This window comes from Taudactylus pleione, unplaced genomic scaffold, assembly GCF_031769625.1.
Source record: "Taudactylus pleione unplaced genomic scaffold, aTauple2 ptg001416l, whole genome shotgun sequence".
NCBI lineage: Eukaryota > Metazoa > Chordata > Amphibia > Anura > Myobatrachidae > Taudactylus > Taudactylus pleione.
This window is the reverse complement of record NW_028285815.1, coordinates 240586-257223: the sequence shown is the minus strand read 5'-3', so window position 1 is coordinate 257223 and position 16638 is coordinate 240586. Positions and strand designations below refer to the sequence as shown.

Here is a 16638-nt window from a genome sequence, read left to right as displayed (position 1 = left end):
CTGGCCTTGTGAGGATTAGAGAGGTCATGGTGCACGTATGGGGCCCAGGTATAAACCATTAAAGCCAGGTGGTGCAGTCACTTTGCAAACTTACATCAGGTTCATAGGATAAAATTCCTCATTAATGACTGTTTTCCCTCAGTTTTGTGTGTATGTAAATCCCATGCGTCATCATTACTGCATGTACGGCCTGAGAGAGGATCACACTAATCCAAAGACATCGCTTCTACAACTACAGAAACAAATGCTTAATGCCATCTCCTGGAGTGCCAACCTTACATTGCCCTTTTATTCTGGCACCTGGAGTTAATGGTATGGCCGGCATCTCATGGACCGCCATAACATACAGATTCCGTATGTGGTCAAGATGCGGCGGATGGGATCCTGGATGTCAATATACCAATACCGGAATCCTGACCCCCTTCAAAATGCCGACACCACCATCCCAAAGATATCAGGATACCAACGTCTGCATCGCGAAGGTAAGCATGACACTTAGCCAGGGGATGGGGGGGGATTAGGCATTGACCGGGGTGTTAGGGTCCGGGAAGGGGGGGTTAGGTGCCACCAAAGAAGGGTTGGGGGGAGGGTTAGGGTACTTACCGGCCCATGTCAAGATTCTTCAGGATCGGGATTACAGCGTCGGTAGGTGAACCGCTGGCATCTTGTGCACCAGCATATCATACCAAGTCTGGAGATAATATATCTTTGTGGTGAGTGCCCATTTTGTTTTATCCTTGACCTCTATATACCGATGACCGTTCAAGAATAAACAAAATGTTGGAAGCTTTAGCAGTCCCCGAACACCACCTTCCAATATAGTGACTACAGATATATCTATATTTCTATATATAACTGTTCTCTCTCCATCTCTAGAATGGTTCTTCTAAATTACCTGGCTGCCACTGGCTGTAGATCTCGGCTCCATGCAGCTCTAGTCCTGTCCACTCCATGGAATGTGTTTGTGTCCTCTGCATCTCTGGAGCAGACACTAAATTACCAGTTATTCAATCGCCCTCTGACCGCTACTATACGCAACACTGTACTGAAGTAAGTAGCAGCTCTGATTGTATTAGGCTGGCAGTGATGGGTATACCTGTTCAGCTTCACATCAGTGTAGGACACCATGGCCAGTGATGGGAATTCCTGTTCAGCTTCACGTCAGTGTAGGACGCCATGGCCAGTGATGGGAATACCTGTTCAGCTTCATGTCAGTGTAGGACGCCATGGCCACTGATGGAAATTCCTGTTCAGCTTCAAGTCAGTGTAGGACACCATGGCCAGTGATGGGAATACCTGTTCAACTTCAAGTCAGCATAGGACACCATGGCCAGTGATGGGAATACCTGTTCAGCTTCAAGTCAGTGTAGAACACCATGGCCAGTGATGGGAATACCTGTTCAGCTTCAAGTCAGCGTAGGACACCATGGCCAGTGATGGGAAATTTGGTCCGGCTTTGGGTCAGTTTAGGACACCGTGGCCAGTGATGGGAATTGCTGTTCAGCTTCACGTCAGTGTAGGATGCCATGGCCAGTGATGGGAATTCCTGTTCAGCTTCACGTCAGTGTAGGATGCCATGGCCAGTGATGGGAATTCCTGTTCAGCTTCACGTCAGTGTAGGATGCCATGGCCAGTGATGGGAATTCCTGTTCAGCTTCACATCAGTGTAGGACGCCATGGCCAGTGATGGGAATACCTGTTCAGCTTCACGTCAGTGTAGAACACCATGGCCAGTGATGGCAATAGCTGTTCAGCTTCACGTCAGTGTAGGATGCCATGGCCAGTGATGGGAATTCCTGTTCAGCTTCAAGTCAGCGTAGGACGCCATGGCCAGTGATGGGAATACCTGTTCAGCTTCAAGTCAGCGTAGGATACCATGGCCAGTGATGGGAATTCCTGTTCAGCTTCATGTCAGTGTAGGATGCCATGGCCAGTGATGGGAATACCTGTTCAGCTTTGGGTCAGTGTAGGACGCATGGCAAGTGATGGGAAATTTGATCCGGGTTTGGGTCAGTGTAGGACGCCATGGCCCGTGATGTGAATACCTGTTCAGCTTCAAGTCAGCGTAGGACACCATGGCCAGTGATGGGAATTCCTGTTAAGCTTCACGTCAGTGTAGGATGCCATGGCCAGTGATGGGAATACCTGTTCAGCTTCATGTCAGTGTAGGATGCCATGGCCAGTGATGGGAATACCTGTTCAGCTTTGGGTCAGTGTAGGACACCATGGCAAGTGATGGGAAATTTGGTCCAGCTTTGGGTCAGTGTAGGACACCGTGGCCAGTGATGGGAATTTTGGTCTGGCTTTGGGTCAGTGTAGGACACCGTGGCCAGTGATGGGAAATATGGTCCAGCTTTGGGTCAGTGTAGGACACCGTGGACAGTGATGGGAAATTTGGTCCGGCTTTGGGTTAGTGTAGGGACACTGCGGCCAGTGATGGGAATACCGGTCTGACTTATTCTAATTATTCACCTGCAGGACTTTTCCATCACTATAGGGCTCATATAAAAGCCACACATTTAATTGCATCTGTCTCAGCCTCCTACATAGCGAGAGCCACAGTTGTGTCCTGCCCCTGTACAGTAAGACCAGCAACTTCTGTTATTGGGCTGGAGCTGGAATTGTGCATGGTGACCATCACTATAAAGTCAGACTCCACCTAATTTAGCAGCTGTAACTTTTATATCTTCTCTAAAATAATTCTTCTTAAGAGCCTCATTTTTGCCGTTTTATGCCATGAAGTTGTCCCATTGAGAGTACAGAGCAGAGTACGGATGACGTGTGTCACAATGATACTTTGTGTATAACTAGTACTGTACTTGACCTCTATTGTCTATATTCATATTGGACCCTATAACTGTGGGCCTGATCCAGAAATGTACGATAATGCCGGCTCCACTGCAATCCCGTACGCAGCAGCTGTGCAAATGTCAAACGCCGCCCACCTGTAACTTTGCAGACCTGAGCAACTGCGTACAAAGAGCAGCGTCAGGCGCAAATCAATAACGCAGTTCTGATTAACCCCATGGCTCTGCAGAATGTGCGCAGGAACTTAGACGTCGGAGCCATTTTCACTGCGCACTGGATTGCAGACTGTTCCCGTATATAGTCACAACATACCTGCATTCACTGCCACCACCTCCATCACCTCCCCCAATATAGTCACAACACAACTGCATTCTCTGCCACCCCTCCATCACCTCCCCCAATAGAGTCACAACACGCCTGCATTCTCTGCCACCACCTCCCCCAATATAGTCACAACATGCCTGCATTCACTGCCATCTCTCCATCACCTCCTCCAATATAGACCCAACACGCCTGCATTCTCTGCCACCACCTCCATCACCTCCCCCAATATAGACCCAACACGCCAGCATTCACTGCCACCACATCCATCACCTCCCCCAATATAGACACAACACGCCTGCATTCACTGCCACCACATCCATCACCTCCCCCAATATAGACACAACATGCCTGCATTCTCTGCCACCTCTCCATCACCTCCACAATATAGACACAACACGCCTGCATTCTCTGCCACCACCTCCATCACCTCCCCCAATATATTCACAACACGCCTGTATTCTCTGCCAACACCTCCCCCAATATAGTCACAACACTCCTGCATTCACTGCCACCATCTCCATCACCTCCCCCAATATAAACACAACACGCCTGTATTCACTACCGCCTCTCCGTCACCGCCCCCAATATAGACAGAACACGCCTGCATTCTCTGCCGCCTCTCCATCACCTCCCCCCCAATATAGTCCCAACACGCCTGCATTCACTGCCACCTCTCCATCACCTCCCCCAATGTAGTCACAACACTCCGGCATTCACTGCCACCACCTCCATAAACTCCTCCAATATAGACACAACACGCCTGCATTCTCTGCTGCCTCTCCATCAACACCCCCCAAAAAAGACACAACACGCCTGCATTCTCTGCCACCACCTCCATCACCTCAACCAATAAAGACACAACACGCCTGCATTCTCTGCCACCACCTCCATCACCTCCCCCAATATAGACACAACACGCCTGCATTCTCTGCCACCACCTCCATCACCTCTCCCAATATAGTCACAACAAGCCTGCATTCTCTGCCACCTCTCCATCACCTCTCCCAATATAGACAGAACACGCCTGCATTCTCTGCCACCTCTCCATCACCTCTCCCAATATAGACAGAACACGCCTGCATTCTCTGCCACCTCTCCATCACCTCTCCCAATATAGACAGAACACGCCTGCATTCTCTGCCACCTCTCCATCACCTCCCCCAATATAGACACAACACGCCTGTATTCACTTCCGCCTCTCCATTACCTCCCCCAATATAGTCACAACAAGCCTGCATTTACTGCCACCACCTCCCCCAATATAGACAACACGCCTGCATTCACTGCCACCAACTCCATCACCTCCCCCAATATAGATACAACATGCCTGCATTCTCTGCCGCCTCTCCATTACCTCCCCCAATATAGTCACAACACGCCTGCATTCTCTGCCGCCACTTCCATCACCTCCCCCAATATAGACACAACACGCCTGCATTCTCTGCTGTTTCTCCATCACCTCCCCCAATATAGACACAACACGCCTGCATTCTCTGCTGTCTCTCCATCACCTCCCCCAATATAGACACAACACGCCTGCATTCTCTGCTGTCTCTCCATCACCTCCCCCAATATAGACACAACACGCCTGCATTCTCTGCTGTCTCTACATCACCTCCCCCAATATAGTCACAACACGCCTGCATTCACTGCCGCCTCTCCATCACCTCCCTCATTATAGACACAACACGCCTGCATTCACTGCCGCCACCTCCGTAACCTCCCCCAATATAGACACAACACGCCTGCATTCACTGCCGCCTCTCCGTCACCGCCCCCAATATAGACACAACACATCTGCATTCTCTGCCACATCCATCACTTCCCCCAATATAGTCACAACACACCTGCTTTCTCTGCCGCCTCTCCGTCACCTCCCCCAATGTAGTCACAACACGCCTGCATTCTCTGCCACCACCTCCATCACCTCCCCCAATGTAGACACAACACGCCTGTATTCTCTGCCACCACCTCCATCACCACCCCCAATATATTCGCAAGACGCCTGTATTCTCTGCCTCCACCTCCCCCAATATAGTCACAACATGCCTGCATTCACTGCCACCACCTCCATCACCTCCCCCAATATAGATACAACACGCCTGCATTCTCTGCCACATCCATCATCTCCCCCAATATAGACACAACACACCTGCATTCTCTGCCACCAACTCCATCACCTCCCCCAATATAGTCACAACACGCCTGCATTCACTGCCAACACCTCCATCACCTCCTCCAATATAGACACAACACGCCTGCATTCTCTGCCACCTCTCCATCACCTGCACAATATAGTCACAACACGTCTGCATTCTCTGCCACCACATCCATCACCTCCCCCAATATATTCACAACACGCCTGCATTCACTGCCGCCTCTCCATCACCTCCCTCATTAAAGACACAACACGCCTGCATTCACTGCCGCCACCTCCGTAACCTCCCCCAATTTAGACACAACACGCCTGCATTCACTGCCGCCTCTCCGTCACCGCCCCCAATATAGACACTACACATCTGCATTCTCTGCCGTCTCTCCATCACCTCCCCCAATATAGTCACAACATGCCTGCATTCACTGCTGCCTCTCCGTCACCGCCCCCAATATAGACACAACACGCCTGCATTCACTGCCACCACCTCCGTCACCTCCCCCAATAAAGTCACAACACACCTGCATTCACTTCCACCACCTCCATCACCTCGCCCAATATAGACACAACATGCCTGCATTCTCTGCCACCACCTCCCCCAATATAGTCACAACATATCTGTTTTCACTGCCGCGTCTCCGTCACCTCCCCCAATATATTCACAACACGCCTGCATTCTCTGCCACCACCTCCATCACCTCCCCCAATGTAGTCACAACATGCCTACATTCTCTGCCACCTCTCCATCACCACCCCGAATATAGTCACAACACGCCTGTATTCTCTGCCACCACCTCCATCACCTCCCCCAATATAGTCACAACACGCCTGTATTCTCTGCCACATCCATCACCTCCCCCAATATAGACACAACACACCTGCATTCTCTGCCGCCTCTCCATCACCTCCCCCAATATAGTCACAACATGCCTGCATTCTCTGCCACCACCTCCATCACCTCCCCCAATATAGTCACAACACGCCAGTATTCTCTGCCACATCCATCACCTCCCCCAATATAGACACAACACACCTGCATTCTCTACCGCCTCTCCATCACCTCCCCCAACATAGTCACAACACGCCTGCATTCTCTGCTGTCTCTCCATCACCTCCCCCAATATAGACACAACACGCCTGCATTCACTGCCACCACCTCCAACACCTCCCCCAACATAGACACAACAAGCATGCATTCTCTGCCATCTCTCCATCACCTCCCCCAATATAGTCACAACACGCCTGCATTCTCTGCCATCTCTCCATCACCTCCCCCAATATAGACACAACACGCCTGCATTCTCTGCCACCACCTCCATCACCTCCCCCAATATAAACACAACACGCCTGCATTCTCTGCCATCTCTCCATCACCTCCCCCAATATAGTCACAACACGCCTGCATTCTCTGCCATCTCTCCATCACCTCCCCCAATATAGACACAACACGCCTGTATTCTCTGCCACCACCTCCATCACCTCCCCCAATATAGACACAACACGCCTGCATTCTCTGCCACCACCTCCATCACCTCCCCAAATATAGACACAACACGCCTGCATTCTCTGCCACCACCTCCATCACCACCCCCAATATAGACACAACAAGCCTGCATTCTCTACCACCACCTCCATCACCTCCCCCAATGTAGTCACAACACACCTGCATTCACTGCTACCTCTCCATCACCTCCCCCAATATAGTCACAACATGCCTGCATTCACTGCCGCCTCTGTCACCTCCCCCAATATACAGTCAACACGCCTGCATTCACTGCCACCACCTCCATCACCTCCCCCAATATAGACACAACATGCCTGCATTCTCTGCCGCCTCTCCATTACCTCCCCCAATATAGTCACAACACGCCTGCATTCACTGCCACCACAACCCCAATATACTCACAACACGCCTGTATTCTCTGCCAACACCTCCATCACTTTCCCCAATATAGTCACAACACGCCTGCATTCTCTGCCGCCTCTCCATCACCTCCCCCAACATAGACATATCACAACAGCATTCTCTGCCACCACATCCATCACCTCCCCCAATGTAGTCACAACACGCCTGCATTCTCTGCTACCACCTCCATCACCTCCCCCAATGTAGTCACAACACGCCTGTATTCTCTGCCACCACCTCCATCACCTCCCCCAATATAGACACAACACGCCTGCATTCTCTGCCACCACCTCCATCACCTCCCCAATATAGACACAACACGCCTGCATTCACTGCCACCTCTCCATCACCTCCCCAATATAGTCACAACACACCTGCACTCTCTGCCACCACCTCCCCTAATATAGTCACAACACGCCTGCATTCACTGCCATCTCCTCCCCCAATATAATCAAAACACGCCTGCATTCTCTGCATTCTCTGCCACCACATCCCCCAATATAGTCACAACACGCCTGCTTTCTCTGCCACATCCATCACCTCCCCCAATGTAGACACAACACGCCTGCATTCTCTGCCATCTCTCCATCACCTCCCCCAACATAGACATATCACAACTGCATTCTCTGCCACCACATCCATCACCTGCCCCAATATAGTCACAACACGCCTGCATTCTCTGCCATCTCTCCATCACCTCCCCCAATATAGTCACAACACGCCTCCATTCTCTGCCATCTCTCCATCACCTCCCCCAATATAGTCACAACATGCCTGCATTCTCTGCCGCCTCTCCATGACCTCCCCCAATATAGTCACAACACGCCTGCATTCTCTGCCATCTCTCCATCACCTCCCCCAATATAGACACAACACGCCTGCATTCTCTGCCACCACCTCCATCACCTCCACCAATATAGACACAACACGCCTGCATTCTCTACCACATCCATCACCTCCCCCAATATAGTCACAACACGCCTGCATTCACTGCCGCCTCTCAGTCACTCCCCCAATATAGTCTCAACACGCCTGCATTCACTGCCACCACCTCCATCACCTCCCCCAATATAGACACAACATGCCTGCATTCTCTGCCGCCTCTCCATTACCTCCCCCAATATAGTCACAACACGCCTGCATTCACTGGCACCACCTCCCCCAATATACTCACAACACGCCTGTATTCTCTGCCAACACCTCCATCACCTCCTCCAGTGTAGTCACAACACGCCTGTATTCTCTGCCACCACCTCCATCACCTCCCCCAATATAGACACAACACGGCTGCATTCTCTGCCACCACCTCCATCACGTCCCCCAATATAGACACAACACACCTGCATTCACTGCCACCTCTCCATCACCTCCCCCAATATAGACACAACACGGCTGCATTCTCTGCCACCACCTCCATCACCTCCCCAATATAGACACAACACACCTGCATTCACTGCCACCTCTCCATCACCTCCCCCAATATAGTCACAACACACCTGCATTCTCTGCCACCACCTCCATCACCTCCGCTAATATAGTCACAACACGCCTGCATTCACTGCCATCACCTCCCCCATTATAGTCAAAACACGGCTGCATTCTCTGCATTCTCTGCCACCACCTCCCCCAATATAGTCACAACACGCCTGCATTCTCTGCCACATCCATCACCTCCCTTAATGTAGACACAACACGCGTGCATTCTCTGCCACCACCTCCATCACCTCCCCCAATATAGACACAACACACCTGCATTCTCTGCCGCCACCTCCATCACCACCCACAATATAGTCACAACATGCCTGCTTTCACTTCCACCACCTCCATCACCTCCCCCAATATAGTCACAACATGCCTGCTTTCACTTCCACCACCTCCATCACCACCCCCAATATAGTCACAACACGCCTGCTTTCACTGCCGCCTCTCCATCACCTCCCTCATTATAGACACAACACGCCTGCATTCTCTGCCAACACATCCATCACCTCCCCCAATATAGACACAACACGCCTGCATTCTCTGCCGCCTCTCCATCACCTCCCCCAATATAGTCACAACACGCCTGCATTCTCTGCCACCTCTCCATCACCTCCCCCAATATAGACACAACACGCCTGCATTCTCTGCCAACACATGCATCACTTCCCCCAATATAGTCACAACATGCCTGCATTCTCTGCCGCCTCTCCATCACCTCCCCCAATGAAGTCACAACACGCCTGCATTCTCTGCCACCACCTCCATCACCTCCCCCAATGTTGTCACAACACACCTGTATTCACTGCCACCACCTCCATCACCTCCCCCAATATAGTCACAACACGCCTGTGTTCTCTGCCACCACCTCCATCACCTCCCCCAATATAGACACAACACGCCTGCATTCTCTGCCACCACCTCCATCACCTCCCCCAATATAGTCACAACACGCCTGCATTCTCTGCGACATCCATCACCTCCCCCAATATAGTCACAACACGCCTGCATTCTCTGCCAACACCTCCATCACCTCCCCCAATATAGACACAACATGCCTGCATTCTCTGCCACCACCTCCATCACCTCCCCCAATATAGTCACAACACGCCTGCATTCTCTGCTGTCTCTCCATCACCTCCCCCAATATAGACACAACACGCCTGCATTCACTGCCATCACCCCCATCACCTCCCCCAATATAGTCACAACACGCCTGCATTCTCTGCTGTCTCTCCATCACCTCCCCCAATATAGTCACAACACGCCTGCATTCACTGCCGCCTCTCCATCACCTCCCTCATTAAAGACACAACACGCCAGCATTCACTGCCGCCACCTCCGTAACCTCCCCCTATATAGACACAACACGCCTGCATTCACTGCCGCCTCTCCGTCACCGCCGCCAATGTAGTCACAACACGCCTGCATTCTCTGCCACCACCTCCATCACCTCCCCCAATGTAGACACAACACGCCTGCATTCTCTGCTGTCTCTCCATCACCTCCCCCAATATAGACACAACACGCCTGCATTCTCTGCTGTCTCTACATCACCTCCCCCAATATAGTCACAACACGCCTGCATTCACTGCCGCCTCTCCATCACCTCCCTCATTATAGACACAACACGGCTGCATTCACTGCCGCCACCTCCGTAACCTCCCCCAATATAGACACAACACGCCTGCATTCACTGCCGCCTCTCCGTCACCGCCCCCAATATAGACACAACACATCTGCATTCTCTGCCACATCCATCACTTCCCCCAATATAGTCACAACACACCTGCTTTCTCTGCCGCCTCTCCGTCACCTCCCCCAATGTAGTCACAACACGCCTGCATTCTCTGCCACCACCTCCATCACCTCCCCCAATGTAGACACAACACGCCTGTATTCTCTGCCACCACCTCCATCACCACCCCCAATATATTCGCAAGACGCCTGTATTCTCTGCCTCCACCTCCCCCAATATAGTCACAACATGCCTGCATTCACTGCCACCACCTCCATCACCTCCCCCAATATAGATACAACACGCCTGCATTCTCTGCCACATCCATCATCTCCCCCAATATAGACACAACATGCCGGCATTCTCTGCCACCAACTCCATCACCTCCCCCAATATAGTCACAACACGCCTGCATTCACTGCCAACACCTCCATCACCTCCTCCAATATAGACACAACACGCCTGCATTCTCTGCCACCTCTCCATCACCTGCACAATATAGTCACAACACGTCTGCATTCTCTGCCACCTCTCCATCACCTGCACAATATAGTCACAACACGTCTGCATTCTCTGCCACCACATCCATCACCTCCCCCAATATATTCACAACACGCCTGCATTCACTGCCGCCTCTCCATCACCTCCCTCATTAAAGACACAACACGCCTGCATTCACTGCCGCCACCTCCGTAACCTCCCCCAATTTAGACACAACACGCCTGCATTCACTGCCGCCTCTCCGTCACCGCCCCCAATATAGACACTACACATCTGCATTCTCTGCTGTCTCTCCATCACCTCCCCCAATATAGTCACAACATGCCTGCATTCACTGCTGCCTCTCCGTCACCGCCCCCAATATAGACACAACACGCCTGCATTCACTGCCACCACCTCCGTCACCTCCCCCAATAAAGTCACAACACACCTGCATTCACTTCCACCACCTCCATCACCTCGCCCAATATAGACACAACATGCCTGCATTCTCTGCCACCACCTCCCCCAATATAGTCACAACATATCTGTTTTCACTGCCGCGTCTCCGTCACCTCCCCCAATATATTCACAACACGCCTGCATTCTCTGCCACCACCTCCATCACCTCCCCCAATATAGTCACAACACGCCTGTATTCTCTGCCACCACCTCCATCACCTCCCCCAATATAGTCACAACACGCCTGTATTCTCTGCCACATCCATCACCTCCCCCAATATAGACACAACACACCTGCATTCTCTACCGCCTCTCCATCACCTCCCCCAACATAGTCACAACACGCCTGCATTCTCTGCTGTCTCTCCATCACCTCCCCCAATATAGACACAACACGCCTGCATTCACTGCCACCACCTCCATCACCTCCCCCAACATAGACACAACAAGCATGCATTCTCTGCCATCTCTCCATCACCTCCCCCAATATAGTCACAACACGCCTGCATTCTCTGCCATCTCTCCATCACCTCCCCCAATATAGACACAACACGCCTGTATTCTCTGCCACCACCTCCATCACCTCCCCCAATATAGACACAACACGCCTGCATTCTCTGCCACCACCTCCATCACCTCCCCAAATATAGACACAACACGCCTGCATTCTCTGCCACCACCTCCATCACCACCCCCAATATAGACACAACAAGCCTGCATTCTCTACCACCACCTCCATCACCTCCCCCAATATAGTCACAACACGCCTGCATTCACTGCCAACACCTCCATCACCTCCTCCAATATAGACACAACATGCCTGCATTCTCTGCCACCTCTCCATCACCTGCACAATATAGTCACAACACGTCTGCATTCTCTGCCACCACATCCATCACCTCCCCCAATATATTCACAACACGCCTGCATTCACTGCCGCCTCTCCATTACCTCCCTCATTAAAGACACAACACGCCTGCATTCACTGCCGCCACCTCCGTAACCTCCCCCAATTTAGACACAACACGCCTGCATTCACTGCCGCCTCTCCGTCACCGCCCCCAATATAGACACTACACATCTGCATTCTCTGCTGTCTCTCCATCACCTCCCCCAATATAGTCACAACATGCCTGCATTCACTGCTGCCTCTCCGTCACCGCCCCCAATATAGACACAACACGCCTGCATTCACTGCTACCACCTCCGTCACCTCCCCCAATAAAGTCACAACACACCTGCATTCACTTCCACCACCTCCATCACCTCGCCCAATATAGACACAACATGCCTGCATTCTCTGCCACCACCTCCCCCAATATAGTCACAACATATCTGTTTTCACTGCCGCGTCTCCGTCACCTCCCCCAATATATTCACAACACGCCTGCATTCTCTGCCACCACCTCCATCACCTCCCCCAATATAGTCACAACATGCCTGCATTCTCTGCCACCTCTCCATCACCACCCCCAATATAGTCACAACACGCCTGTATTCTCTGCCACCACCTCCATCACCTCCCCCAATATAGTCACAACACGCCTGTATTCTCTGCCACATCCATCACCTCCTCCAGTGTAGTCACAACACGCCTGTATTCTCTGCCACCACCTCCATCACCTCCCCCAATATAGACACAACACGGCTGCATTCTCTGCCACCACCTCCATCACGTCCCCCAATATAGACACAACACACCTGCATTCACTGCCACCTCTCCATCACCTCCCCCAATATAGACACAACACGGCTGCATTCTCTGCCACCACCTCCATCACCTCCCCAATATAGACACAACACACCTGCATTCACTGCCACCTCTCCATCACCTCCCCCAATATAGTCACAACACACCTGCATTCTCTGCCACCACCTCCATCACCTCCGCTAATATAGTCACAACACGCCTGCATTCACTGCCATCACCTCCCCCAATATAGTCAAAACACGGCTGCATTCTCTGCATTCTCTGCCACCACCTCCCCCAATATAGTCACAACACGCCTGCATTCTCTGCCACCTCTCCATCACCACCCCCAATATAGTCACAACATGCCTGCATTCTCTGCCACCTCTCCATCACCTCCCCCAATATAGTCACAACACGCCAGTATTCTCTGCCACATCCATCACCTCCCCCAATATAGACACAACACACCTGCATTCTCTACCGCCTCTCCATCACCTCCCCCAACATAGTCACAACACGCCTGCATTCTCTGCTGTCTCTCCATCACCTCCCCCAATATAGACACAACACGCCTGCATTCACTGCCACCACCTCCATCACCTCCCCCAATATAGTCACAACATGCCTGCATTCACTGCCGCCTCTCAGTCACCTCCCCCAATATACTGTCAACACGCCTGCATTCACTGCCACCACCTCCATCACCTCCCCCAATATAGACACAACATGCCTGCATTCTCTGCCGCCTCTCCATTACCTCCCCCAATATAGTCACAACACGCCTGCATTCACTGCCACCACCACCCCCAATATACTCACAACACGCCTGTATTCTCTGCCAACACCTCCATCACTTTCCCCAATATAGTCACAACACGCCTGCATTCTCTGCCGCCTCTCCATCACCTCCCCCAACATAGACATATCACAACAGCATTCTCTGCCACCACATCCATCACCTCCCCCAATGTAGTCACAACACGCCTGCATTCTCTGCCACCACCTCCATCACCTCCCCCAATGTAGTCACAACACGCCTGTATTCTCTGCCACCACCTCCATCACCTACCCCAATATAGACACAACACGCCTGCATTCTCTGCCACCACCGCCATCACCTCCCCAATATAGACACAACACGCCTGTATTCACTGCCACCTCTCCATCACCTCCCCAATATAGTCACAACACACCTGCATTCTCTGCCACCACCTCCATCACCTCCCCTAATATAGTCACAACACGCCTGCATTCACTGCCATCTCCTCCCCCAATATAATCAAAACACGCCTGCATTCTCTGCATTCTCTGCCACCACATCCCCCAATATAGTCACAACACGCCTGCATTCTCTGCCACATCCATCACCTCCCCCAATGTAGACACAACACGCCTGCATTCTCTGCCATCTCTCCATCACCTCCCCCAATATAGTCACAACACGCCTCCATTCTCTGCCATCTCTCCATCACCTCCCCCAATATAGTCACAACATGCCTGCATTCTCTGCCGCCTCTCCATGACCTCCGCCAATATAGTCACAACACGCCTGCATTCTCTGCCATCTCTCCATCACCTCCCCCAATATAGACACAACACGCCTGCATTCTCTGCCACCACCTCCATCACCTCCACCAATATAGACACAACACGCCTGCATTCTCTGCCACATCCATCACCTCCCCCAATATAGTCACAACACGCCTGCATTCACTGCCGCCTCTCAGTCACCTCCCCCAATATAGTCTCAACACGCCTGCATTCACTGCCACCACCTCCATCACCTCCCCCAATATAGACACAACATGCCTGCATTCTCTGCCGCCTCTCCATTACCTCCCCCAATATAGTCACAACACGCCTGCATTCACTGGCACCACCTCCCCCAATATACTCACAACACGCCTGTATTCTCTGCCAACACCTCCATCACCTCCTCCAGTGTAGTCACAACACGCCTGTATTCTCTGCCACCACCTCCATCACCTCCCCCAATATAGACACAACACGGCTGCATTCTCTGCCACCACCTCCATCACGTCCCCCAATATAGACACAACACACCTGCATTCACTGCCACCTCTCCATCACCTCCCCCAATATAGACACAACACGGCTGCATTCTCTGCCACCACCTCCATCACCTCCCCAATATAGACACAACACACCTGCATTCACTGCCACCTCTCCATCACCTCCCCCAATATAGTCACAACACACCTGCATTCTCTGCCACCACCTCCATCACCTCCGCTAATATAGTCACAACACGCCTGCATTCACTGCCATCACCTCCCCCAATATAGTCAAAACACGGCTGCATTCTCTGCATTCTCTGCCACCACCTCCACCAATATAGTCACAACACGCCTGCATTCTCTGCCACATCCATCACCTCCCTTAATGTAGACACAACACGCGTGCATTCTCTGCCACCACCTCCATCACCTCCCCCAATATAGACACAACACACCTGCATTCTCTGCCGCCACTTCCATCACCACCCACAATATAGTCACAACATGCCTGCTTTCACTTCCACCACCTCCATCACCTCCCCCAATATAGTCACAACATGTCTGCTTTCACTTCCACCACCTCCATCACCACCCCCAATATAGTCACAACACGCCTGCTTTCACTGCCGCCTCTCCATCACCTCCCTCATTATAGACACAACACGCCTGCATTCTCTGCCAACACATCCATCACCTCCCCCAATATAGACACAACACGCCTGCATTCTCTGCCGCCTCTCCATCACCTCCCCCAATATAGTCACAACACGCCTGCATTCTCTGCCACCTCTCCATCACCTCCCCCAATATAGACACAACACGCCTGCATTCTCTGCCAACACATGCATCACTTCCCCCAATATAGTCACAACATGCCTGCATTCTCTGCCGCCTCTCCATCACCTCCCCCAATGAAGTCACAACACGCCTGCATTCTCTGCCACCACCTCCATCACCTCCCCCAATATAGACACAACATGCCTGCATTCTCTGCCACCACCTCCATCACCTCCCCCAATATAGTCACAACACGCCTGCATTCTCTGCTGTCTCTCCATCACCTCCCCCAATATAGACACAACACGCCTGCATTCACTGCCATCACCCCCATCACCTCCCCCAATATAGACACAACACACCTGCATTCTCTGCCACCACCTCCATCGCCTTCCCCAATATAGTCACAACACGCCTGCATTCTCTGCATTTTCTGCCACCACCTCCCCCAATATATTCACAACACGCCTGCATTCTCTGCCACATCCATCACCTCCCCCAATATAGACACAACACGCGTGCTTTCTCTGCCACCACCTCCATCACCTCCTCCAATACAGTCACAACACGCCTGCATTCTCTGCTCTCTCTCCATCTCCTCCCCCAATATAGTCACAACACGCCTGCATTCTCTGCTCTCTCTCCATCACCTCCCCCAATACAGTCACAACACGCCTGCATTCTCTGCTCTCTCTCCATCTCCTCCCCCAATATAGTCACAACACGCCTGCATTCTCTGCCACATCCATCACCTCCCCCAATATAGTCACAACACGCCTGCATTCACTGCCGCCTCTG

At 51.9% G+C, this 16638-nt stretch overlaps 1 protein-coding gene across 1 annotated transcript in view; it reads left to right on the top strand.

Moving 5' to 3' along the window:
* LOC148442693 (protein ABHD1-like) overlaps positions 1 to 16638 on the top strand; it is a 318796-nt gene that overhangs the window by 221346 nt on the left and 80812 nt on the right. Inside the window, 1 exon segment of the mRNA XM_088463609.1 lies at positions 877 to 1050. Within this exon segment, the coding sequence (XP_088319735.1) occupies positions 877 to 1050 (174 nt within the window).